General features: G+C 41.1%; 2 protein-coding genes across 19 annotated transcripts in view; one reads left to right on the plus strand and one right to left on the minus strand.

Annotated features, from left to right (window-relative positions):
• The window catches only part of Ten-m (teneurin transmembrane protein Ten-m), a 481,599-nt gene extending 459,786 nt beyond the window's left edge, over nucleotides 1-21,813 (plus strand). For 10 of the 17 annotated variants that reach the window (XM_070668386.1, XM_070668387.1, XM_070668399.1 and 7 more), the window contains 12 exons: nucleotides 50-2,566; nucleotides 3,302-3,591; nucleotides 3,759-4,005; nucleotides 4,799-5,173; nucleotides 5,773-6,108; nucleotides 6,368-6,575; nucleotides 8,174-8,200; nucleotides 9,848-10,064; nucleotides 10,173-11,008; nucleotides 11,099-13,407; nucleotides 13,684-14,437; nucleotides 14,605-21,813. In XM_070668386.1, the coding sequence (XP_070524487.1) occupies nucleotides 50-2,566; nucleotides 3,302-3,591; nucleotides 3,759-4,005; nucleotides 4,799-5,173; nucleotides 5,773-6,108; nucleotides 6,368-6,575; nucleotides 8,174-8,200; nucleotides 9,848-10,064; nucleotides 10,173-11,008; nucleotides 11,099-13,407; nucleotides 13,684-14,437; nucleotides 14,605-16,093 (9,605 nt within the window). In that variant the 3' untranslated portion in view covers nucleotides 16,094-21,813. The remainder of the gene's footprint in view (nucleotides 1-49; nucleotides 2,567-3,301; nucleotides 3,592-3,758; nucleotides 4,006-4,798; nucleotides 5,174-5,772; nucleotides 6,109-6,367; nucleotides 6,576-8,173; nucleotides 8,201-9,847; nucleotides 10,065-10,172; nucleotides 11,009-11,098; nucleotides 13,408-13,683; nucleotides 14,438-14,604) is intronic. The other 7 variants (XM_070668402.1, XM_070668389.1, XM_070668388.1 and 4 more) reach the window with 7 other exon arrangements.
• An 897-nt stretch (nucleotides 21,814-22,710) lies between these two features.
• On the minus strand, nucleotides 22,711-27,685 carry LOC139109380 (E3 ubiquitin ligase Rnf121). Of its 2 annotated transcripts, XM_070668405.1 has the most exons (8): nucleotides 27,481-27,685; nucleotides 27,218-27,252; nucleotides 26,947-27,088; nucleotides 26,712-26,866; nucleotides 26,410-26,638; nucleotides 26,095-26,330; nucleotides 25,892-26,008; nucleotides 22,711-23,735 (listed from the first exon to the last, which is right to left on the minus strand). In XM_070668405.1, exons 1-8 carry the CDS (start codon nucleotides 27,514-27,516, stop codon nucleotides 23,684-23,686), a joined length of 1,002 nt encoding a protein of 333 aa, XP_070524506.1. In that variant the 5' UTR covers nucleotides 27,517-27,685; the 3' UTR covers nucleotides 22,711-23,683. The 2 variants fall into 2 exon arrangements, with proteins under 2 accessions (XP_070524506.1, XP_070524507.1); XM_070668406.1 differs by lacking the exon at nucleotides 22,711-23,735 and having other exon boundaries at nucleotides 24,448-26,008; nucleotides 27,481-27,671.
• Between the last annotated feature and the right edge of the window lie 135 nt (nucleotides 27,686-27,820).

Raw genomic sequence — 27,820 nt, forward strand, 5'->3', positions numbered from 1 at the left:
TTCAATAGACTAACACTACACAGCCAATCCTAATTGATCCCTTATTAAGCGTCGAATTTAGTGAACTGGTCGTACCAAGGCACGAAGGCGTGCACGGTCCTCGTGGGTGAAAATACCGACACCAAGCCGTCGTCGGGCGAGGCGAACAAGACGTCCACATCATCCACGTCGACGTCGTCGCAGTCGAGCGGCAGGACGCGGCAGCAATCGTCGTCAGGAGGTAGTATTAAAACGGATAGCATGTTGCTAGATGGTGTCACATACAGCCGCAAACGTAGAGACACGTTTAACGAGCATGCGTTGCACCAAACTATCCCGTCACCACCCCCTCGTGAAGAGCTGCCCTTGACCCCGACCGCTCTCGTCGAGACAGAGGCCTCGGGGTCCGGGCGGCGGTCCGTTCCATTGCATGAGGAGTCTTCTGGTAAGGTTGTGCATGATTCGCCGCATGTAGACGATCGAAGTCCGGCTCAAGGAACCACCGATCGATCGTTCGACGTTGCCGAAGACGCCGAAGACGAGCCACCGGGATCGACGGCTCCCTCGCGGGTGATGCAGCTTGCCGTGAATTTCTCTTCTACCGCTACTAACTATTCGTACGATCGTTCGACTCATACCACTGTCGCTGTCGATCATCTTGCCTCTTCGTCTTCTGTCTCTGTCGGTTCTGGCACTTCTTTAGCGTTTACTTCCGTTCGCCAATTGTCCCGTAACGAGACGTCCGGCACGACCTCGCAAGACACTTCCACGGAATACGCCCCGAAGCTCCCGGGCGTCGACGACGCCGTCGAGACCTCGAAAATTCCGATAGCGAAATTCAGCCGCGATGACTCCGCGGATTTCGACCGTGATGCCGATAACGCCGGCACGTCCGAAAGTTCGGACATTGCCGAAAGCAGCGGCGGCACCGGGGCGACGACGTCTGCATCCGGCGCGCGGTTCACGAAACTTGGCTCAGATAGCACCAACTACGGCCAAGTAGTCGGCGGAACTACAGAAAATAGCAGTAATGTTTTCCCCGTCGATTACAGTGATAATATAGACGATAACGCTGCAAAACCAACGACCGTAACAGATACACCCTCGCAGAAACTAGAGAAGGATCAACAGTCGAACGTAAGTAATTTCGATTTGAGCGAGAAATTAGTTCCCGTAGAAATAACTCAAAAAGAAGTAGATGCTATTATAATTTCGCCTAATATGAGCGTAATTAATGAGACGGCACCTAATGTTCCACCGAGCAACGATGAAAACATTGAGAAACTTGTGGAAGATGTAATCGAGACAAAAAACGACGGTATCTCGAAGACGACGAATACGATCGCGGAAGCGACAAAATCTAGCATTGTGAAAGAAACGCGGGAGCTTTCCGGAGAAATTTTTTTCTCGGAATCCGAAATCTCACTCAACGCGACGAAAACTTCAGAACAATCGGAGGAATTGCAACGCGACTATCCCGTGCCGATTTACAGTTACGGGCAGGACGAGGTGGAGATCGTCAACCTCCGCCATAAAAAGCCACCCATTGAAGCCACGAAAGCGGAACGCGCTGCTAAATCACCCGAGTCCGCGAATCTGAAAAACGACGTAAAGATGAACGTCGCTCTTCGGGAACGAAATAAAGACGAGCCACAGGTCGTCGTGAGAGAAGGGAACGACGACGAGTTTCTTCGACAATTTAAAGAGCAGTTTCACGAAGCGTCCACGAACACCGACGAATCCGATGAACATTCTCCCTCGATCGAAACCAGTAACCTTTCTTTGGCGAACACCCTGCATGAAACGGTGCATGATTCATCTGGTGCTGCATCACTCAGGTCCAACCTTCCGATAACTCAGCATGTGCAGATTGTAGAGGTGCCCGTATATCGCGACGATCATTCGCAGCCGTCATCTTCATCGTCCTCATTTTCATCGTCGCGGCGAATACTCGTAAACGTAACGATCGCCACCGAGGACTCGTCCGCCGTTTCCTCGAAACCGCTGTACGTCCTTTCGGTATCGGTGCCAACGGAAGGCGACGCGATCAGCCATTCATCCGGGAATAACGTCGATCAGGTGCAGGTGCACACGGCCGAGCGGTTAACGGAACCATCCGCAGCGAGCATGAAAAAGATCCCCGCTAACGACGAAGAGTCGATTGACATAGTCGATACGCGACTACCGCCACCGCCACAGCCACCTGCCTCGCCACCGGCGCCGATTTGGGCTGGCGGCGAGTGCGAGTGCTCTTGTCCCTGCATGGGCTCATCCTCTGACGAGTGGGACAACTTTTCAGCGATCGACGACGAGCTCGAGCAGGAGCCCGAGAGCCCTAACTCTACTCTGTTAACCGGAAATTCTCCCGAAAAATCGAAGGAAAAAATGAACGGAGAATCATCCACGAGAGTTTTGCCCGACACAATCTCCACCACCGAAGACTACAATTTTTCGTCGACCACGGAGAGTGGCGGATCAACCAGCGAGACCTCCGCGTCGACTTACAAGCCGGAAGTAAGCACTGATGCGTGGTCCTGCTCCGGCAGCACCCCGCTACCCCCCGAGCCCACTATATTGATTCTTGAAGGTGAGGCCCCGTTTTCTCTCTTTCTCTAATCTCTGATCTTTTTCTCTTTAAATCACTTCTCTTGTTCTTTTTTAACTTTCTATTTCTATCTTCTTTGCTGATATTGATGCTGATTTCTCTGCTTGTCGTTTCACTCGTGAACTAGTCAAACGCGAATTTATGTTGACTTGCCTGTAATGTAATGTGTTTTGTGGTAGTGGGTAGTGTAATTTATGCGTAGACTATAATGGTGATTCGAGTCACCGTTATGAATTCCTGCACGCGGAATGTTCCCACTTAACTGTCGGCAATTGTGACCGACGATAGCTATTTTTAACGCACAAAAATACGTATTATTCTCTAAAAAAAATTTTTCGATTGCGGTTCTATTAATTGTGAAATAACTATTACTAAAATAAATTTATTAATAAAAAAAAAAAAAAATATGTAACGCTCAAAAAATCGACATGCATAAGCATCTACGCTTAAACTTGAGAATATTTTACTTTCAAAAGTAAATCGTTACATCTGTTGGATAATGTAATCTTGATGCTGCATAATTTAATACCGAAATTGCTCTTTACCTTTCAAAGACAGCTGTTAAGTACGATTTGCAGTCTAAAATCATTTTCGGGTAGATAGATTACGCAATTAATTGTACTAAAATCACTAATGGAGGTCTCGACTTACGTTATCCAACGGAAATTCGAGCTCATCTAGTCGCGTATCGTTTCTAATTATAATTCGTGCTCACAGGTGCGCGGACCTTCCCGGCGAGGTCCTTCCCGCCTGACGGAACGACCTTCGCTCAGGTCGGTTTAGGGCAGAAGCTCAGCAAGGAAATACCGCCGTACGGCTACTGGAACATGCAGTTTTACCAATCGGAGGCCGCCTACGTCCGCTTCGACTACAGCATCCCACGTGGCGCGAGCATTGGCGTGTACGCGAGGAGGAACGCGCTTCCTACGCACACGCAGTACGATCTCCTGGAGGTTCTCAGCGGTTTCAAGGCTCGGACCACCAGGGCGTCCCATGTTAGTGTTATTGTATGTGTAATCCCCCATTTTTATTTCTTTCTCTCTCACGGCGATATGCCGATAATCCCTGGTAATTAATTATTTTTCTTTTTTTTCCTATTCTCCGCCAACGACTACGCATATGTAAAAGAATCAAGCGTCGACGATTTAATTTTAATTTCCGATAACATTTACAGCCTTCAATCAAAAAGGAGGTGACTCAGTACATGGAGCCGGGACACTGGTTTCTTTCACTTTATAACGACGACGGTGATCCTCACGAAGTCTCGTTTATCGCCGTGATCGCCGAGGATATGACACATAACTGTCCGAATGGTTGTAGTGGCAAGGGCGAATGTCTTCTCGGTCATTGCCAGTGCAACCCTGGCTTCGGTGGCGAGGATTGTAGCGAAAGCGTCTGCCCCGTTCTCTGCAGTCAAAGAGGTGAGCCTGTCTTAATGGTTAAAAAATATCTCGGCGAAAATTAATCAATAATCGGCTTTTTCGCTAGTGTTGTGCAAACGTTGGTTTTACAATACCTCATATTTACTCGGTATACGTTTATTATATTACATACAAACACATGCAGGGTGCATATACATGTACGCGTGTGTTACTATATAAAATTATTACCAACCCTATAAAAATATTGAGAAATTTGCGATAATAGGATTCAACCGTTTGGTTAAAATAATATTAAATTGAAATCCGTATTGGAATTTTAATAAACTTCAAAAATCGGTTATTGGTTATGGGTTTGATTAAAATCCTATTGAAATAGAAAGAAATAACGATTGGTAGGATTTTTTAACCGATTAAAAAAACCATGTCCGCGCGCGGCTTCATTTATTGATTTCTTTTAAATAGAAATCAAAGCCGATTACGTTTCACTCGTTTCAGTATTGCACTTTTGTAAATACTCGCGATACATGTTAATTTCCTGGCGCTTGGCGCAGCAGTTTCTCACTCGGTGGGCTCGTAAAACGCGCTATGCAGCTGTATTTATTTACTGAATAAAATGTAATAACTTATTTTTTAGAAGAAGTACATCAATACGGTTATGTAATTTCTGAATCTAATCGATTAAAGAAGAAATATTTGTTCGTCGATTAAGCAACAATTGCTCTCTGAGCTTTATTTTAATCGTACAAGGCTATCGTTTAAAATAAATTTTTGCAAATCTCGCGCGAATAAATAATTCACGTTCTTGTCAATAAATAATTTCGTTTCAATTTAGGCGAGTACATAAACGGCGAGTGCCAGTGCAATCCCGGCTGGAAGGGCAAGGAGTGTTCCCTGCGACACGACGAGTGCGAAGTGCCCGATTGCAACGGCCACGGGCACTGCACCAACGGCAAGTGCAACTGTGTACGCGGCTACAAGGGGAAGTATTGCGAAGAAGTTGACTGTCCTCATCCGACTTGCTCGGGCCACGGTTTCTGCGCTGAAGGCACGTGCATCTGTAAAAAAGGTTGGAAAGGAGCCGACTGCAGTCAAATGGATAAGGAAGCTCTGCAGTGTCTGCCGGACTGCAGCGGCCACGGAAATTTCGATTTGGAAACTCAAACCTGCCTCTGCGAACCCATGTGGTCCGGAGACGATTGCTCAAAAGGTAAACGAAGGAATAAATAATTTATGCAATATATTACTAAATATGTTACGTTTTAATACATAAAAATTAAAGATATAGAAATTAAATGCAATATATGTATAATAAAATTGAATTTAAATTTAAAGAAGGGGAAGATAAAAAATTAAAAAAGACTTTCTGTTATTCTTTAACTTTTTTTATTAATTTTCTTTTTTTTTGTAAATATTTAAAAAATATTTAAATAATTTATTTTAAGTTATAGTAAATAGATTGCAATTGACGTTGTGTAAGAACGACTTATTAATATTGAAAAAAAAACTCATCGTTGTAATCGCGATAAGACACTGGGTTTTATGTAACGATAATACTTGTGGCGAACTGACGATTCCTATGTTTCCAGGTTTTTGGAAAAGATGGTGACAGAATTTACAAAGTACTGTTCACGAAACTCTGGCCGATTAACTGTCCACTTTTCTAAATCCTTTTACTTTTCGTAGTTGCGTTTATTTGTCGGACGATCATTGCTTTGCTTCTGGGTATTTTGCTTAGTGACTAACACTCCTGCGTTATTCCGTGCACGGAACAATCGTTTTCAAGCCTCTCGCTTCGTCGTGTTTCAGAACTGTGCGATCTTGATTGCGGCCCTCACGGGCACTGTGTGGACAACGCCTGCGACTGCTTGCCAGGCTGGTCCGGCGAGCTGTGCAATCTGAAGCAATGCGATCCCCGCTGCAACGAGCACGGACAATGTAAGAATGGCACGTGTCTATGCGTCACCGGATGGAACGGAAAACACTGCACGATGGAGGGCTGTCCAAATTCCTGTTCCGGGCATGGACAGTGCAGAGTGTCGAATGACGCGCAATGGGAGTGTCAGTGTTATAATGGCTGGGATGGCAAGGATTGCAGCGTGCTCTTAGAACAGAATTGTAATGATGGACGAGACAACGATAAAGGTACAACGTTTAAACGTTATTTTATTAATTAATTAATTTTTTAAATTTAATCTAAAAAATGAAAGAAGATATGTTCGTAATTTTTATATAATTTGTAAATATAATCTGTTATATTCTAAATTAAATAATAGGAAAAATGAATCAAGAGATCAAAGCGACGTGCAAATTGGAATAATTGTTGAAAATGAGACAAGAAGCCATCACCGATAAATATATATATTTTTTTCTCAGCGAATTTAATGAAAAATGTATTTTTTAGATGGTCTTATTGATTGCGCCGACCCGGAATGTTGCTCCAATCACATATGCCGTAGCAGTCAGTTATGCGTTTCGGCTCCTAAGCCAATCGATATATTACTACGGAAACAACCACCCGCCATCACCGCGTCCTTCTTTGAGAGAATGAAGTTCCTAATCGACGAGGGCAGTCTGCAGAACTACGCTCGTCAGGAGACCTTCAACGAGAGGTAAGTTTGTCGTCTATCGTCGCGAGACTTTCCCCTCTTGTCCTTGCGACCAATGTCATCGTCATGGTCCTCGTCGTCAGCGCGTTGAAGTCGTTAACGAAAATTGTCCGTCCCGATGTCAATGTTGCGTCTACAGTTTGCGTGTCTCTGAGTAAAAAAATAAAATAGGAAAATAAACACATTCGCGATCACAAAAGAATGGCAGCATTAAATAGGAACACATTAGCCATTGATGCTACACAGATTATCACGAGTTCTCTACATTTTCTTTTACATATGGATTTCTTTAACAATTCAATATCAATTTTTGTAAAAATTTTATTAAATGCTACTTTAAAAAAATATTTTTAATAATGTGAAGCAAGCACGAATATAATTTTCATCGATATAAAGTTTATTAAATATTCTTACACGCGAAGAAATAAAATTTTATTATTAAATTTGGTTCTTCAAGTTTTTTAAGACTTTGCAGATTCTCGATAGCTTTCAGCTTGGGAACTATTAGTGCCTCGATATCGTTTATTAAGGTCATGTATTTCAAATTAGGCAAAGGATCTGTATGGCAAAGGAAGTGCATGAGACGGTGAGTCTGTGTAAAGCGTGAATCGCGAAGGTCGAGAAAGTTGCATGCTCGACGGAACGACTAAAGGTTATTAATAATACGAATATACGGTCCCTTTGACTCGAGCCAGGAACCGAATCGGTTGAAAGATTAGTCGGGCAAAGCCGATCGATCTCTATTTTTAACTATGCGGGAAGAAGCGCGCACACAGAGAGATAGGGTCCCAGCTCTTTCTCTCTCTTTCGCAGGGACCCGGTAATCTTTAGCTGCCTATGCGCGCATATTACAAGATACACGCATACCCTTGTACGTCTCTCCGTATCAGTACACATGTATTACCGACAGGACAGACACGAGGATGCATATACATAGATTTCAATATATTATATCTGCGTTGTTGTGACCCGTGTGAAATCACATCCCAACAGTTTTCTACATATGTTTTGTACGTGTGCGCGAGCGTGTGCCCTGCACTAAATTCCTCCCCCACCTTTCGGCCCTTGTCTCCATCAATCTATTTCTCTTTTTCTCTTTCATACTCTTTCTCTGTCTACCCCCGATCTTTATCGCAGTCCCTTACGATTTATCTATCGGTATATCAATCCAGCCCCCGTTCTTTCGATACTCTCTCTTTCTCTCTCTCTCATGTCCGTCCGAGTGGAGCTTGCGTGAATGTGTGAGTCCATGTTTAAGCCTCGAGCTTTTCGCTCATCATGCCGGCTAAGAGGGTGGGAAGGGGATACAATAACCGGACAGTTTTTTCTCCCCGACGCGCCGGGTCCATTGGAAGGGACCAGCGAATTCTAGTAATCCGGAGACGCGACGTATCGAAATTCTTCGTAAAAGCGGAAAGTTTTCCTCAAACTTCTATATTTTTATCCCAGCCTCTGAAAATCCTTCGATACTTTTTTTTTTTTTCTCTCTTTCTCTTTCCCGACCCGCGCCTTCAAGTCGTCCTGCCACCCTTCACTTCCTATTTTCGCCTTTAATCGCATCATTTTAACTCGGCTCTGTTTTATCCGTGCTGCCCGGTCAGTATGTTCTGGAATCACTTCAACACAAGGTAAGAAAACCAGACGCTCGACTAAATGAACGAGGATCTTTAATAAGATCCGTCGTAGCGGTAATAAAAAAAAAACCTGCTGCTGTTTGATAATATTTTCGTGCATTTGGTATCTCTCTCACGTATCTGTACATAAATACATCCTGCATCCTGATCGCGACGAGCCGTGCGTGTGTGCATTCGACTGCGCTTGAGAAGTCTGACCTCTCTTGATTTAAACGAATCTCAGCAGGTCTTCCTGAACCGTGTACTTTTGCATTTTCATATTTCAAACAATTAGTTCAAGTTTCCAAGACGATAAGAGATATAAAAGATATTGTATATTATGAATTAAATTATTATGAATTGAAAATATTAGAAGACATTACTCTCACTAATACCGAGGAACTCTGCGTTTTCTCATTGACTTGGAAACGACAAGCTATCGAAAAAAAAAAAATAATAAAATGCAATACACGATCCAGGAATCTCTATCTTGACAGTTGGAACACATTCCACGATCGTTCGAGCTCGCACTTTGTCCTCCGTTATTGTTGAACACATTCTCATGTTGCATGGTTCAGTTACCTTTTAATTCCTACGTTGTGTTTCGTGCCTTTTACGTTGAGCTTCCAAATTTGTGTTATTCGTGTAAATATATATATACATATATAAATATGTATATATTGACTGTACTTATATAAGTAGTGATTTGTCCTCGACTATTATGCTCCAGTGCCAAAGAGGCACAATCGCTGAAGGTTCGACTGTCGTACACCGCATTCCGTTGTTCATTTAATAGACTGCAGGCAACTGCAAGTTTGACAAAGAGATTCGAGAAAATACAAAATACGTAAAATAAAAAAAAAAAGAACAATGCACCAGCCATGTTCGCCTGCCTTCGCGTGGCGAACAGTCAAGGAGTCGAGTAGTTCCTCTTTAGCACTGAGAAGCAAAATTGACGAAAGTACATCGCGTTAATTATTTAACATATCTGCATACGCGATTGGCCATTAATGCCCGATATTGAGAGATATTCATTAATCGGCAAAAGGATTCTGTCACATATATAAATGGCACATTACTCTACAATGGAAATTCACCCTCGATTGCCTCTGTCTTTTGAATATCCGTGAACACGCACATCGCGTTTAATTATAGTGATCTCCCCTTATCGCAGATATCGAATTATGGATTAATCTTAAGAATCTATTCTTAAAGCGCTAAAACCTGAAGTAAGATATTCGAGATTTTCCGCACTCTTACTTTATTATCGCCTTATTTTAATTAAATATAAAAAACAACTTATGTTATGACATATAAATAAATAAAAAAAAAGATCTTTTTAATCGTTTATTAAAAATATATATATTTTTACACTACTTATTATTTATTATAAATCTGCAAAGACATTCATTAAATTAATTTTTCGGTAAGATAAATATTTTATTAGATATTATCAAGTGACAGTATCTTTTCGTCGGTATGCATTCGGAAGAGAACATATCTGAAAAGTGTGAACAGTAAAACGTAGTAGATTGAGATTAGCTTAGAGAATAGTGATTGCTTTGTTGGTAGAATACGACGAAGCACACAAAGAAATGATCTTAGATTATCTATTCGATTTATCGCGAGTTTTCTGCAATTAACACGGTCGTTGTCTAACAGCCGATCGGCCGTCATACGTGGACGCGTTGTCACGCACCTCGGCACGGGGTTGATGGGCGTGCGAGTCAGCACCAGTACACCGCTGGAAGGTTTCACCCTCACAAGAGACGATGGCTGGTTCGATCTCTTGGTGAACGGTGGCGGTGCCGTAACTTTGCAATTCGGCAGATCACCCTTCAAGCCGCAGAGCCACATCGTCTTCGTGCCTTGGAACGAGGTGAGCTTGAATTTCTCACGATGCAATCTATCGCGTGTTCCGGGAGCTCTTGATACTCATCTTACTGTTAAGAACAAAGTAATGAAGGTGCCATTTGTCTCGCTTCAGGTCGTCATCATCGACAAGATCATTATGAGCACCGCCGAGGAGAAGCCACCCATACACGTTCCGCATGCGTGCGCGGCTCACGATTACGATCTGATGAAGCCAGTTGTCCTGGCGACTTGGAAGCACGGATTCCAAGGTGCTTGCCCGGACAAGAGCGCCATCCTCGCGGAGTCGCAGGTCATACAGGAGAGTCTGCAGATACCCGGGACGGGCCTGAATTTGGTATACCACAGTTCCCGAGCGGCCGGTTATCTTTCTACTATACAACTGCAACTGACTCCGGAAGTTATCCCGCCGACGTTAAATTTGATACACTTGAGAATCACAATCGAGGGTATACTTTTCGAGAAGATCTTCGAAGCGGATCCTGTGATCAAATTTACGTACGCTTGGAATCGCCTGAACGTTTATCGTCAACGCGTTTATGGAGTAACGACTGCGATGGTTAAAGTCGGTTACGAATACAGCGACTGCAAGGATATTATCTGGGATGTGCAGACGACGAAATTGAGCGGCCATGATATGTCTATTTCAGAAGTCGGAGGTTGGAATCTGGATATTCATCATAGGTACAACTTTCACGAGGGTATTTTGCAAAAAGGAGACGGTTCGAACATTTATCTGAAGCACAAGCCGAGAGTTATTCTTACAACAATGGGAGATGGCCATCAGAGACCGTTGGATTGCTATGACTGTGACGGGCAGGCTTCGAAACAGCGACTTTTAGCGCCCGTTGCTCTTGCCACTGCTGCCGACGGCTCTATTTTCGTCGGTGATTTTAATCTAGTCAGAAAGATTCTCGTCGATGGAACAGTTAGAACTGTGGTCAGACTAAAGTATGTATCTAATATTTTATATTAAAATTTTTTATAATTTTTAAAATCTTTTCTTTGTCTCTAAAATGTTGCTTTTATTCTTTTTTTTAGCGCAACTAGAGTATCATATCGTTATCACATTGCTCTGAGCCCTCTCGACGGCGTTCTATACATATCAGATCCAGAATCTCATCAAATTATCCGTGTTCGCGATACTAACGACTACACAGATCCCGATCATAATTGGGAGACAGTAGTTGGCTCCGGAGAACGTTGTCTTCCCGGCGACGAAGCTCACTGCGGTGACGGTGCTCTCGCGCGGGACGCTAAACTCGCTTATCCCAAAGGCGTTGCCGTTTCTGCGGACAATGTTCTGTACTTTGCCGATGGCACAAATATCAGAATGGTTGACAGAGATGGCATAATCACCACTGTTATCGGCAATCACATGCATAAATCGCATTGGAAGCCTATACCTTGCGAGGGTACATTGAACGTCGAGGAAGTTCATCTTCGTTGGCCAACCGAGCTGGCAATTAATCCATTAGACAACTCACTGCATATGATTGACGATCATATGGTTCTCCAGCTGGCGCCGGATGGTCGCGTCAAAGTTGTTGCTGGTCGTCCACTTCACTGTGCTTCGCCATCGGCCTCGTTCGACACGGAACTTGCGACTCACGCCACACTCGTAATGCCGCAGAGTATCGCGTTTGGTCCATCGGGCGATCTTTACATCGCCGAAAGTGATTCACAGAGAATTAATCGCGTGCGCGTGATCGGCACCGACGGCAAGATATCGCCATACGCCGGCGCTGAATCCAAGTGCAATTGTTTGGAGCGCGGCTGCGACTGCTTTGAAGCTGATCATTACTTAGCGTCTACATCTAAATTCAATACTATTTCTGCTGTGGCAGTTTCTCCCGACGGAGTGGTTCATATCGGCGATCAGGCTAATTATCGAATCCGCTCGGTAACAGCAAGCATTCCCGATGCAAGCGGTGCGCGAGAGTATGAAATCTATGCGCCTGATACACAGGAAATCTATGTGTTTAATCGTTTCGGCCAACATATTGCCACGAAGAATATTTTGACCGGCGATACAGTATACTTATTTACGTACAATGTTAACACTAGCAACGGTAAACTTAGCACAGTGACGGACGCGGCTGGCAATAAAGTTTTCTTGCTCAGAGATTATAGCAGTCAGGTAAACTCGATCGAGAATACAAAGGGACAAAAATGCAGACTGATAATGTCCAGAATGAAAATGCTGCAAGAATTGAGCACGCCAGATGATTACAACGTTACCTTTGATTATCACGGACCTACGGGCTTATTAAAAACGAAGCTCGACAGCACCGGACGTAGTTACGTCTATAATTATGATGAATTCGGCCGATTGACGAGCGCGGTAACTCCTACGGGTAAAGTAATCAGCTTGACATTTGATCTCAGCCTGAAAGGTGCCGTAGTGAAAGTTGGACAGAACAACAGGAAACCCATTTCAATGTTAATTAAAGGATCATCTGTCGTTACGAAGATCGGAGAGGCCGAACAGAGGACGACAGTTCTCGCCGATGGTTCAGTCGGGAGAGTAACACCATGGTCTCATACGATTAGCACAGATTCTATGCCGTACTCGATTCTGGCGGAACTAGAACCTCTACTGGGTGAAAGTTATCCCGTGCCAGCTAAACAAAGAACTGAGATAGCTGGAGATTTAGCGAATCGCTTTGAATGGCGATACTTCCTTCGAAAAATTCAAGGAAATAAAAACCGCGGCAATACGAAAGCAATCGCCCAGGTCGGAAGAAAGCTCCGTGTCAACGGTGAGATCTTGCTATCTCTTGAGTACGATAGAGAAACAAACACTGTGGCCGTGTTTATGGACGATCGGATGGAATTATTGAACGTCACGTATGATAGAACGGCCAGACCAGTCAAGTGGGGACCGAGAAATGGACTCTTTGCCGGTGTCGAATTAGAATACGATCGATTCAGCAGATTAACAAGCTGGACGTGGGGCGATATTAGCGAAACGTACGGCTTTGACAGATCAGGCCGATTGTACGAAATTAAATACAGCGATGGCACATCGATGGTTTACGCTTTTAAAGATATGTTCAGCATTCTACCGTTAAAAGTTACTACACCGCGTGGAAGCGATTACCTTCTTCAATACGATGAAGCAGGAGCATTACAATCGTTGACTACACCGAGGGGACACATTCACACATTCTCTCTTCAAACTTCTCTCGGATTTTACAAGTATCAATACTATTCTCCAACGAACCGACATCCATATGAGATTCTTTACAATGACGATGGTCAGATTCTTGCTAAGGTATATCCTCATCAAAGTGGAAAGGTTGCTTATGTCTACGATCATGCTGGTAAACTTGAAACCACTCTTGCTGGTAAGTGATTTTTTCTGATAAATTTTGATAAAATAATCTTGAAATTGAGTATTCAATATTCTTTATTTTATCGTTAATGTATTTTTTAATAACATTAAGCATACAAAACATTATAAATTAAATTTCGTAAAAATAAAAAAGTTCGTCGGATTGAATTTAAGTTAAGATATATTACTAACAAAATAGAACGTTCGATTTGGCATCGGTTTACTCTCGCCATTACCTCGATTTGCTAAAAGTCAAATATGATTTAAAAATTATGAATTTCTTTTTCAGGACTTTCTTCGATACATTATACTTACCAAGAAACGACCAGTTTAGTACGCAGCATCGACATTAATGAGCCAAACTTTGAGATGCGTATCGAATACAAATATCACGCCGGTATTGTGAAGGACGAGAAAATCAAATTTGGCAGTAAGAGCGGCATGGATAATGCTCATTATCGTTATCAGTACGATGGTAACGCGCGAATATCCGGCATCGAAGTCGACATCAATGGCAAACAACTACCTCAGCTTCGTCTTAAATACAACCAGAATCTCGGAGTACTCGAGGGAGTTGGCGATCTCAGAATATATAGAAATCTTTTTAACAGGTCAGTCATGCAGGACAGCAGCAAACAGTTCTTCACGGTCACAGACTACGACGAGCACGGACGCGTAAAGACCGTATTGATTAATATCCGATCGTTTGACGTGTTCCGTATGGAGCTTGAATACGATAATCGCAATCGCATTAAAATGAGGAAGCTCACGATCGGAAAGGAGTCGATGGAGAAGAAAGAATGGTCTAGAATGGAAAAAATTACGTATAACGCAGACGGCCACGTATTGGAAGTAGCGGATACAGAGAATAATTGGCAGTACGCATATGACGAAAACGGAAACGTGATAGGCGTAACCGAACATAATGAAAAGATTGCTTTGGGTTACGACAGTGGCGATCGAGTAAACCAGTACGGTGACGTTGAATTCAATTCATACGATGGACGTGGTTTTGTTGTAATTCGCGGAGAACACAAGTACAGGTACATATTTATATATAAAACAATTAAAATTATGTTATTTGCATTATAAACATTTATTCTTTTTCAGAGTAATTTTTGCTGATAATTATTTTTAAATATTTTTGTTAAAATAATAATTAAAAAATGTTTTAATAAATATACAATATTAAATATTTTTTTTTTTTTAGATATAACTCGCGCGGACAGCTGATTCATGCGTCGGAACATAAGAAATTCCAAATCTGGTACTATTACGATGACCGTGGTCGACTGGTGTCCATGAATGATGACCGAGAAAACATCACTCAATTCTTCTATGCGAATCCAAAGACTCCGGATCTGATAACGCATGTACATTTCCCGAAGTCATCCAAGACATTCCGATTCCTCTACGATTCACGTGATTTTCTAATGACCGTAGAGACGTCCGAGCAACGTTTCTATGTTGCGACGGATCAAAACGGCTCGCCTCTCGCTCTCTTCGACACTAATGGCAATTTAATCAAAGAGATGCGACGCACTCCGTTCGGTAAAATAATTAAAGACACTAATCCGGACTTTTACCTGCCAATTGATTTCCACGGAGGTTTGTTTGATCCAAACACGAAATTAATCTATCTAAATAAGAGATTGTACGATCCGACTGTCGGACAATGGATGACACCAGCCTGGGAACAGATGGCCAACGAACTTACCACACCGACCGACATTTTCATCTATCGTTTCCGTAATAACGACCCGATCAACTTTAAGCAGAACGTCGAATATATGACCGACTTGGGCAGCTGGCTGAAACTCTACGGCTACGACATCTCGATGATGCTCGGCTCCGAATACACGAAGCAAATGGTGTATCAACCGAGTGCGATCGTCACATCCCCCCAACTAACTCCGGACTTTGGCGTGATGTCCGGTCTGCAGTGCATCGTGAATCGCGTGCAAGAAAAGTTCTCTGACTTGGGCTTCGTTCCTAAACCACTGTTGAAGTTGGAACCGAAGACGCGGAACCTTCTGCCGCGAGTGGCGCATCGCCGGGCGGTCTTCGGCGAAGGTATTCTGGTATCGCGCGTCGGCGGTCGAGCTTTAGTGAGCGTGGTGGACGGTGTGAACAGCGTTGTGCAAGATGTGGTGACGTCTGTATTTAACAATTCGTATTTCTTACCATTACACTTTAGCGTACATGATCAGGACGTCTTCTACTTTGTCAAAGATAACGCGCTGAAGATTCGTGATGATATGGAAGAGCTTCATCGGCTTGGCAGTATGTTTAATGTGTCTACGCATGAAACGACAGAGCACGGTGCTGGCACGTGGAAGGAGTTGAGGCTTCACAATCCGGACGCAGCCGTAGTGATCAAATATGGAGCCGATCCCGAGCAGGAACGGCATCGTATTCTGAAGCACGCGCATAAACGAGCAGTCGAGAGAGCCTGGGAGATCGAAAAGCAGTTGGTGATAGCCGGTTTTCAGGGTAGAGGCGATTGGTCGAAGGAGGAGAAAGACGAGCTGATCAGTCGCGGCACTGTCGACGGCTACGAAGGCGTTGACATCCACAGCGTGCACAGGTATCCCCAGCTCGCCGACGATCCCGGTAACGTCGCGTTTACCCGTGACACGAAGAGGAAGAGGCGGAAGAGCGGCAACCGGCGCAACAGGACTCACAGACACGATTCGTGATTCGAGGATGCCACGACGCGAGTTCGAAGCATAAGTTGGGACTTGATTCGCGCGTGAATTTGAGAAGCGAGTATTGTAAAACGGGAGACAAAGGGAGCAACGCGTTGATGAAAGATCCCGCTGCTACGAAACTTGCGTTTAATTGCAATTTTCACGAGCGGCCGATGATCGCACCCTTTCTCTCCTCGGTTCTCCTCTCGACCTCTTTTCCTCCCCGCGCTCGTCGCCGAGACGCGACGATCTACCACGAGCGATCACGGACGCACACCCCGTGTCCGATACAAGCCTGCCCCGTCGATGTGCCATAAGTGCGTTTACGCGATCGCGGTCTATCCTAAATTCCTAGATCGATCAATCGTGCGTGCGAAAATGGCGGGTGTGGAAACGGATCGCGAAGTGTCAAAATTAAGCTAGTCGCATTATTAACGAAATGAAGAATATAAAGCTTGTTACACATGATGGTTAGTCTATAGAAAAAGCAGAAAGACACGAGGTAGAGGGAGGGAGAGATGGAGAGGCGACGAAAATCGACGCGTGTATTGTAAGGACGAAAGTGCGTGTGTGTGAACTGTCAAAGTGCCGTCCGCGACGAAAATCTAATAGTGTTTTCGCGAAAAGGAGGATGGGAGTATGTAAAGAGTGTCTTGGGACTTTTTCGGATCATCAGTCGAGTATTCGGGCTGACGTCGTTTAACAGGGTCTGCAAGACACGCGTAGGCACACACGCGGAAGTGAGATATTTCGAAATCGTCGCGTCGGAAGATGCGGGGCGAGAGAATGGTTATCAATACAAAAGGTACACTGATATTCTTTGAATTTCCAGTTCAGGATGCTCTCACCTCGCATCTCTGATCGGGATATGTCTAAAAAATAACTGTCCGTGGACGTCGCCGTAGATTGCGTCGCGAGACGTCCTAGGAAAAGCGAGAGCGAGAGAGATTGAAAGAAAATGAAAGAAAGAGATTGTGAGAAAGACAAAGGAGAGCAGATATACAGCAGATATTTTTAACAAGGCGAAAATTGGTGTATTAGATGCGAAACAAGCAATTGTAAATATAGCTACTCGAACTCTTAATGGTAAATGTAGATAAAATATCGTAACGTAACGCGCGAGAAAACGATCGTAAACTCAAGTGGAACTGTCGATATCGCTTTTTTACATGTATAGAGAGAATGAACATGACATATATATATATATACACGTACATTGATAAGCAGATATCGCATTTGCCGCGGTGACGGCGGTTAGCGTATAACATTATCGTCATGTGCGTCGATTCTTGCACGAAACCATAGTTAATATATCGCGAAGCGACGACCGCTAAGATTCACCGAGAATTGAGGGAGAGAATACTCTCACTACTTCTTTCCCCGTCTTCTCGATTACCATCACCTGGGCCGGGCCTAAAGAGTGGTAATCGAGAAGACGGAGGACTGTTCTCTCCCTCAGTTCTCGATGGATCTCAGCGGCTGGCGCTCCGCGATATATTAACTGTGAGTTTCGCGTGAGGATCGACGCACATCACAATAGTGTTATACGCTAATCGTCGTCGCTGCGGCAAATGCCATATCTGCTTCTCAGCGTACATACACATTTGAAGGTAAAAATCTCTTTTCCCGTGATATGCTCGATAGCAGGAAACGAGAAGTTGGTCGCGAAGTTATATCAAACGCGTCGCGATCTTTTCGGTAAAAAGAATCAGTAAATTCTCTGTCGGGGGAAGACACGTTCACGCGAAGTGAACGATTTACGTTAAATCTCGATTCAGGCCTACGCATGATTGACACACGAATACACAGCACACTATCGCTTCAAATCGGCCGGATGCATAGCATAATCGGCGACATTATCATCATTGATTCCGCTAATACGTGCACACGCGTAATTGCATGAAGCCAGATATAAATGCGGCAACTGAAATCTATCGGAGCCCTAAGAGTTACAATACTTACGGGATTTATTTGTCAAGTATAATTTCTTTAACGTTTAAGTTTTCGCAGAGTCTCAAAGCAAGCGGGCTGATTTCCCAATAATAAAAGCAATAATCAATGTAAAAGTTCTTAACGTGTTCTGAGAAGTATCAGAGCGAGTTGATAGGAAATGATCAAAAGTAACAGTTATCAATTTTTATGGATTCAGAATCGTTGCATCTTAGCAGTCCCAAAATTATCTTACTTGAGTTTTGTAGATAGATTTCGAACTTCATAAACTTTGATCGCGGTTGCCCGGGGTGTAAGTGAATCTACCGATTTGTCGTAGACAACGTAGACACGTGTAAATAGTACCGTATCACCTAAACGTCTAAGGAACTATTGCGACGTGATGTCGCAATAAAAAAAAAAAATTTTAAAAAAACGACGCGACGTGACGAGACGTACGACAGTCGCAACGGGATGCGTCGAAGTAATAAGTCCAGAAGAAATAATATAATGAAAAATAATTAATATACGATAACGATAAGTAATAAGAATAATAAATAGAGTAATAACGATAATGGGAAAAACGATAATATTACCATTATATACGGAAAATGCCCCGCCTATCTTTCTACTAAAAATGAAAAATTATTTTTTGAATTGTGTCGTCGAAGAAGTCCTATGTAACCGTGTGTATGTGGGATCGCCCTGTGAAAAAAAGAACCTCATCCCCGCGCTCCGTCGAAGAGAGCATCCGGGTGAAAAATCCTCGAATTAACAAGAATCCGTTCCAACAGAGAAATTTGTTTCGCCAAGTTATAAATTCTCAATTCGCAAAATACAAGAGATTAATGTCGCTAAGATTAAATTCTCCTTTTCTGTATCTTAACATATTACATATTGTCAATCAGTTTTTATCGGGGAAAAAAAAAAAAATTAGAAATCATTATGAAACAAGAACTTTTATTCTTACAATAAGAAATTAAATTCTACATTAACATCTGTGCTTTTAAACTGATTACTGAATTCAATCTTTTATAACGTAAATTTTAAGAGATCAATCTTCTTTCTGCAAATTAAATAACTGGCCGAAATCAATTTCTTTCGATTCATCTTAATTCGCTCATTTTTCACTAGGCACAACTTTAGCCCCTCCTCTCTGTAACTGATATAGCTGAACTCGTCGGTGTTTATCAATATTGGGTAAATAAGAGAAAAAGTAAAAAGTGTAGAAGTCTGTGGTTTGAGTCGAGTGAAGTAATCGACTAATAGAAAGTAAAGAATGCAAAAAAAAAAACGAATGTAACGCATAATATATATATGTATATTATATATATATATATGTATATACATATATATTTTATATATAATATAAATATATATATATAATATACATATAGGAGTACATGGTGAGCCAACGTGCGAGCCAGCGCAGCTCCACCACGTTGTGTTCCGCGTAGACGATATATATAACTAAAAAGAAAAAAAAAAATAATAAAAATACATAATCATAACTACAAATGTACGTATTAGTTGACGAGTTAACGTGGGGTTTAGTGGAACGATTAAGGGAGTGTGCTAGTGAACCTTACAAGTAACATTGCTGTACATATCTGTTGTGTATAGCCGACAACACGCCATTGTTCCGCGAAAGTAGTCTTCACGTCCTCGCGTCACAAAAAGATTTTCTACCACGAAATAGCAAAAGATTTTAGCGACGGGGCTCCTCATCGATTCATAGCACTTAGTTACCGTGTACGAAGTCACGTTTTCAGATCAAAGCTGCGAAAAAAAAAAAAAGTAATCTGGATTGTCCATATCTCTCTCGCACGGCGTTTATGTAAAAGCAAATCGATAGGCGTCATGTATGTTTTATATTGTAAAAAAATGACTGACAAACACGCCGCTAGGATTCTTGTTATTTCGCGACACATTCAGTGAGAGTATCTGTAACAAATTCGTTTCGCCTTTATCGGAAAGGAACCCGAGGCTGGACGAGGCATATCGATCTGTGATTCATTCCATATGTCAAATCGTCGGCGCAAAGGCAATGCTTTATTTTCCTCCCGTATAAGTAGAATAAGGCCGTGAACACAGTAGCTTTGACGCGGAAAATTGCTCAGCCACCAGAGCCTCGGGTTCCGGCTTCTCAAACACACAGTCTCGCTTGCATCAACTCCTCGAAACCGTAATTAAATCGCTTCTGAGCAGTGCTACGTCGTTATAATCTCGAGCAAGTGATTATTATTGTCAGTGTGCATTGTGCCGGGAAGTGTGCGTTGAACCAAACATCGAGAGAATGAAAATTACTTGTTCAAGATTACAAAAATACGGCGGCGAAAAATGTAACTTTTTGACCTCCTCGATAGCACAAGGGTTCAGTCTCGTTCATTTTAAACTTCTACCGAGCTGAGCTACGACGACGAACGTTGCACGAGAGTACGTTTTTTGACTCGTTAACATCACTTTGGAGAGTTTAAACTTTATTTTCAACGTGTTCACTTAAGAGGAAGGTAAAAAAAAGTTCACTTTTCGCCGCGGAACGCGGAGAAGTTTCAAAATTCTTTCACGTCGCCGATGAACGATTTAAAGCGGATGTGTTTTTGAAGTAGCCAAATGAGACCGCCTCTCCGACGATGTTCATGTACGTGATCTTAGGTGATGCGCGTCCCCTCGACATTGTGTTTTTCATCCCGGCGGACTCGAGGGGACGCTATCCTGTAGCGTTTTGTTGTACACAATTGTCCATTGACACGCCATTATCCGACCTGCGCGCATTGTAGTTCGTAGAGACGCTCAGCATGTGGCAACGACTTCTCGGCGCGTCGGCCGGGCGGTCGTTGTAAGCGATTTTCTATGTGTACTCGTCTATTTGTAAAAAAAAAGAAAATGATACGTAAAAACGGGAGAGAGAAAAAGAAACAGAAAAAACGATACGATACGATACGTTTAGGAAGTGAGGAAGTCCTGTACTCAAGTTAACTTTACGCTTAGCGCATATTTCCTTCGAGCGCAAGAGCCGCAAGCGAGAGTTCCGCCTTCACCAGTTTTTCCCTCGGCACTTTTGTCCGCACGCCCCACCGAACAAACGCGTTACGATAGTAATTTGTTCGACCGACCTCACCTAGGATAATGCATCAGCCACGATGTTACGATTCGTAGAAAAGATTGTAAAAACGCGGTTCTAAAGAGAAAGATTGGAAGGACATTGTGAGCTTTCGTTAAAAGGCGCGATCTCTCGCCTCTTCGACTACCAATGTCTTAAGGCGGATCAAGGATGATCCCTCGAATTTGCGCCGGGAGATTCTCGAGAAGCTTGTGATACATGTTTATACCCGAATGCGAATGCCGAATATTTCGTGGGTGAAAATTGCGGAGTCGAAGGGTCGAGAGCCGGGGGTGAAAAAGGCGGAGGGCATGGGATTCCCGGCGGAAGCTCGTTGCAAAGGAGGGTGCAAAATTTATTATTGTTACGCCGGATCGCGGGCCGGTCAGCGTGATCGGCACGCGACTAAGAAAAAGAAAAGCAATACTTCGTAACTATCGTGTATGTCTTTTGGACGCCGTAGAGAGTCACCGGCGGATGGAAGCGAGGAACGATATAATGTCAAAAGTGAGGAGAGCGTGAGGATGGATGCGTGGTTAAGCTAAAAGAGAGAGTGCGCGAGCGAAAGAGATATATAAATTAATATATATATAAATATATAAATATATAAATATGCGAGTTGCGTTATAACGATAGTTATTGCGAAACGAAAGGGAGTCGTGCGCTTTTTCTTTTTTTTTTTTTTTATATATATAAATACATATAACGTGCACAGGCGAGCCGCGAGGGACACCGCTCGTCGGGCGTGCTCGTCGCGCTTCTTTCTTACACGCCACTGAGAAACGGTCGCGTGATATTTTGTTTTGTACATATATAAGACGACCGAAAGAGAATGATATATCGTTCCGTTGGCGATGGAGCGCTTCTCGATGGTCCCGCGGCCGGTACCAAGCCTCCCGCGGCACTTCGGATACAGCAAACGTGTCCCGGGATCAACGTCGACTGCGACGTAACAAAACTGCCAGGCGAGCTTCGTCTTGAACGCGCTTCGTACACGCTTGCAATCGTTTTCCGCGCACATTGTCACCGTATTCGAGAATTGTAAAGGTCCGAGAGGCCTCCATATCCGAGTGTACGAGTCGCGCGCGTCGCGAGATTAATCATTTACACGTATACCTCGATCCCCGGCACCTCGCCGTATCCAAAGAGCCGCGCGGGGCCTTCGCTTATCGTCACGCGGGCGGCGAGATAAGGAAAAGAGCTGCTACGTAAAAAAAAAAAAAAAAAAAAAGAGAAAAGCCACAATCGTACGCGACATTGATGTTGTTAATTAGGGTACCTACAATTATCCGTAGCGATGGTAGTTTCGTACACCCGTACCCGCAAGAAAAGAAAAAGAAAAAAAAAAAAAAAAAAACGAATCATCTCACCGTAGCGACCTTTATACTTTCATATAAGGACGACGGTCAATTTGTACACGGAGGGGAAACGCAGGGGGTAATAAAAATTTTAACTGGCATCTATTCTTGGCATTGGCGTGACGGTGAACGCGGCTCGGGTCCCCGACATCCGGATCCTCTCGCGAGGGACTCGAACGGCGAACCGGCGATCACCGGCACGGTCGATCACACAACGCTCGCCCGTTCGTCTGTACTTTACTTTCCGTTTTTTCGTGGACTTGTACATATTAATTGCGATCATTATGTAAATACTCTTGAAACACACGACACGCGGGCGCGCACCCGCGTCCCGCGCGCGCAAGGTTTATTTTAAAGATTACATCATGAGACGTATGCATGCACGCATACACACGCTCTCGCGCACGTGTATGTCCGTATGCATACAAAATATATTTACCATGTAATGATATTTAACAATAAGGTAACATATATTCTATACTCTTACACGCTAAGTACTCAATAAATATATCTATAAAATTTCCCCGTGTTTGTGAATGTCTGCCCCAGCACCCATCCCGACGATCCCGTCGTATCGTGGCGTCTGAACCATCCAACATAGCCAAAGATTACGTCTCGAGTAACGTTGACACCTCTTTGTTTCATGGGATCCGGTGAAGGGTAATCGTCGTTAAGTGTGTCCCTCATGCCTGGCCTCTGTTATCATCCTCGCTTTCCTTGCGTCCACAATGCTACACCCACAATGCGCGCCTGGTTCCCACAGTTTCACACCACGAGAAATGTTCGCGAACAACTCTTAGATTAGGTTTATAAATAAAATAGAACAGTATATATGTATATAACTATAAATACGAATAATATAATATTCTCGCGACGGGTCCGACATGGTCTGACAAGTACCTATGGATACGTGATGTGATGAAAGTTGTTTTTCTATCGATAATAACGAGAAAGTTAATTAAAGTCTTTTAGTAACATCACTGGCAAGTTGTTATCATTATCTCTCTTTCTCTATCTTTCTCTCTCTCTCTTTCTCACTATGCCTACACATACACGCATACATATACACTGCTGTCTTGATCTCTAAGCGCATTCAACAAGATCACATCCTCTAGATTTGTTTCTGACAATTACTTCAAGTATGCAAATAGGAACTTATCTGTCGGTGCTGGTAGAAAAACTATGTAACAATATAGCACGCAGTAGCTGTTAATCCGTTACATTGATTATCTTTTCATACTGATCCTCTTTCGTATTTAGTCTGTAAAAAATTATGAGAAAAAAAAGATAGTCATAAATTCACTCGTAAATCTTGCATGTAAGCTATATTGATTGTGCTCAGGGAAAAGTTGCTGCGTTGCTTGTGAGAAACAAAGATACACATTGACTCTGCCATGATTAAGCAACACAGAGTGACTTCTTTTTAACGTTTGTGTTACTTTCATTAATATTAGCACATCAATTTGCAAGGAAATGTCTTTTGCTTTTATCTAGAAAATAATCTTATACAATATATGAAAATTGGTTCTACTTTTTTATACTGTGAAAGCATGAACAATGGTTGAAAATTGATGATACGATTAGATATGCGTTTCACATTAATTTTAATTATTACGTATACTATAGGGTTACTGTTAGTTCAAAGAATGATTTTTTCTTCTACGAAAACTATCGGATTAACAAGACGCAATACAGAGAAATAAGTGTCACAGCTAAGTATGTTGTTTTATACATAATTTTATTGCAAAAAACGTGTTCGCCACAGTGGCTTAATTTCTTTTTACAAATAATTAGTTGTATTACATACTATTTTCTGTGTAAAAACAAAGCGATACATATTACATTCTTTGATATTATTATATTTTATCCAGTTAAATAATATAATGTATTAACGAAATTGAATTGCTCAGTCACAAAGATAATGTGAATAAAAAGTCACAAATAATTCTTAAGAATGTAATATGTATCAGATACACTTTTCCCTTAAATAATCCTTAAGAGAAAAAAGAAATATTATAAATAATAATTATTACAGTTTAGAAACATCTTTAAATGATTAAAGCGACTAGCAACAAAGTGCAACTATGTGATGATAATAGATTTTTATATGCATATACACATATACGTATTATAATACTCTGATCTTAATTTTTTAATAATGTAAAACTTATGACGTTTACTAGACAAATGTTATTACACATAATGTCTTATTACAGAAAACATAGATTAAAAAAAAATTAATTCAGTTAAAGAATGCTTGTACAACCAAATTTAATAGAGTCGTCGACTTTTATTTTTTAATTAAATAAAAGGCAGTTCTTTTAAGATAAATAATTCTATAATAATTATAAAAAATGTATAATTTCATCAAACGTTTCCTGGAATATATTACACTTTGATTTGTATGTTACAATAGCAATATCTGATTAATCAGACAATGTCATTAAACAAAGAAGATACAATTGAAATAAGATTATATACATTTTAAGTCAATTATTTATATACTTTTTTTTACATAACTTATACTAAAATATCAACATTTTACGAACTCAAATGTGAAATATATACATGCATTCTTTACTTTTTCGTAACTGCATCTCTTCTGATAAAACAAGTATTGGAAGCAGCACCCGTCATGGGCTTAGGGACGTTGGAATGTATTCATTATTAGTAGAAAATTATTGAGAACACTTGCACAAATTATAAATAATGAATGAAAAATTAGGATGTCACTATAACCTGATATTTAACTGCTTTAATCGTTCAGATGGACTAATTTTAGTTTAAATAGAGCAATATTAAAGATAATGGTACAATGATTCAATTCTTCTCATGTCTTTCATAGAATACTATTTGTACAACTGTTTTCTGAAACAGTCGTTCTTTAGATGCATATAATTTTTAGGAGAAAAATATAAAAATATCGTCACATATCTGATTATTTCTTATATTAAATTACATTTAATCATCTCTTTAATATGTGGCATGTTTTTTTAGATATATATTTATATTATACTTTAGTTCGCGTATTGGGCTTCAATATTTTTGCATTATATCGTGACAAAGATTTTATTTCGTACAACAAATTTTCCTATTTTATTATATTTTTTTATTAAAGAAAATATATATTCGTCGCAAAATATTTTCTAGCTCTAATTTTACGAAGATAAATATGCATTTTTCAGGATAATAAAGTAGCTATTATTATTAATTATTAATGTTTAGACATGAGTAGAATTAATGGTTTTCACTCTGGTATTACATTTGCTATCTAATAAAATATCTTATTTTTTTAAATAACAAAAATGATAACAGCATTTACAAAAATATAAACACAGTTGATCAGAGGACTCTTTAGCGTTACAGTAACAACAATAACGTGAGAATGGCTGGTTTTTAGTTAGCAATGTTACTTACTCAAGGCCTAGAGCCAAATTGATACCTTGAACTAGAAATAAAATCAAGGGCTGCCAGGCAACCAACCACCTTATCCAATCCAGCAATTGACCGTATAAAACATGCGGCCGTTGCCAACTATATTGTATAATTAAGGGACTCATATAAAATTGTCATTGGTAATAATTTTTTTTCGTAAATATACGTGCATATGTAAAGGATACGGATTGCGAAACATTTTCGTTAAGTCGACTTTTTCTTTGCAGTAAGGACACGTCTGTTTCTTTCCCACAATACACCAGCCTCTAATACAAAATTCGTGAAAAACATGTTCACAGGTCAGCTTATATGTATTTTCGATCACACCTTCCTCGTGTTCAGAAACTAGAAGTTTATTTCCACATACGGCACAAACATTTGGCTCCAAAACTCTAGTTGGAATACTGTCAGGAGTATAATACTAAAAATCATATTAAAAACCATAAAATTATATGTTTATATACTGTACAATGCAATAATCAATATTTCATATAACATACCCCAATATGCGACGCCATTGTATCAGCACAAATTTCGGCAACATCTCTTCCTAATACTCCAAAGTAAAGACCATAGAATAGTAACAACATGCCCCAATCCATCCAAATATGAGGCTTAACGTCTAATAAGATGTTTAAACCAAGGAATGTGAACACAATTAAAATGTATCCAATTATACCTAGCGCATAGCTAAGCTTATAAATAAAATAAAACCATTTGTACACTAATCTGAAAAAGAATCAGTTATGTCATTAATATATAATTATTATAATTGGTACTGTTAACAATTACTAAGCATTACCTAGGTGTGGTACCTTCTATTGGTCTTTGAATTGCTTTTCTTACTACTAGTCCTGTTATACATGATGATAAAAGCCATAAAAATATAAACCTCCACCAATGGTTTTTCAAACTAATTCCAAATGGAATAATCCACATGGCTACTAAGGTTATAAGCTGCAAAAAAGAATCATGTTGATATATGTATTATTTTCATTGATATTTATGTTAAAGAAAACTATATATTTTATTCTAACTTGGTACGATTTAAAGTGCCTCTTTTTCCATTCAACCAGTACAATTTGTGCTACCGTTAACGTTATTAATAACACAAATAGCATTTCTGCATGCATAGACTCATGACCTCGATGCTGTTCGTGCAATTTTATGTGCTCCAGCCTGAAAAAAAATTAATTGGATAGATAAGCAGATTAGATAAGCTTTATTTCTTAATATTTTAATCGTGGATGTTGCAAGTAAAAAAAGAGTTAACATATTTGTTGTAAGACTGCAAAACTTGCAACTTGCCTCATTTTTTCCTCTGGAGTCAGATCTGCCTCGCTCTAAAAACAAAAAATCGTTACAAGGACAAAATATAAAAAGTAACGTAAAATAATACAAAAAATTTATTAAAATAGTTGATAGCATATTGTTATATAAAAATATATATCGTCTGTCGCGAGTCAACATAAATACGTGGAGCACCAATTCCCGTTTACGAGGTTATATTGTGATGACGAATATAATTTTTACGTCACCCAGCAATTAAACTTATAATATTATATACGTACTTTATTCGGCAGTTGATGCAATTGCTGTAAATCCATTATGAACGCCGTGTCGCATTAACGTACAGAGAAATGTGCGCTAACAAACTGATACAAAGCGGCTGCCGCGTTGCAGACACATCTTAATAACGTTACAGTGCCGCGCTCACGCCAAATGACCGGCATTTGTGTTATCTACATTATCGTGAAGCGATTACATTACATCTATTTGTACTTCTTTTACGTTTTTAATAATCGTTTAACATTTAACGACAGTTTTTTTTTTCTTTATTTTACAACGAACATAATTTCGAACATTTCTATAATTTAAAATTTATTCGTATGTTACAGATCATCGTAGCTA

The sequence above is a fragment of the Cardiocondyla obscurior genome, linkage group LG17 (assembly GCF_019399895.1).
Source record: "Cardiocondyla obscurior isolate alpha-2009 linkage group LG17, Cobs3.1, whole genome shotgun sequence".
In the NCBI taxonomy this organism is placed as follows: domain Eukaryota; kingdom Metazoa; phylum Arthropoda; class Insecta; order Hymenoptera; family Formicidae; genus Cardiocondyla; species Cardiocondyla obscurior.

Bases quoted from the DNA above. Each gene is read 5' to 3' on its own strand.
- LOC139109380 (XM_070668405.1), bottom strand. From the start codon at position 27,516: ATGGATTTACAGCAATTGCATCAACTGCCGAATAAA. The intron at 27,253-27,480 runs GTACGTATATAA...TTTTGTTTTTAG, and splicing joins TGCATCAACTGCCGAATAAA to AGCGAGGCAGATCTGACTCC. The intron at 26,331-26,409 runs GTATGTTATATG...TATGATTTTTAG, and splicing joins CAATGGCGTCGCATATTGGG to TATTATACTCCTGACAGTAT.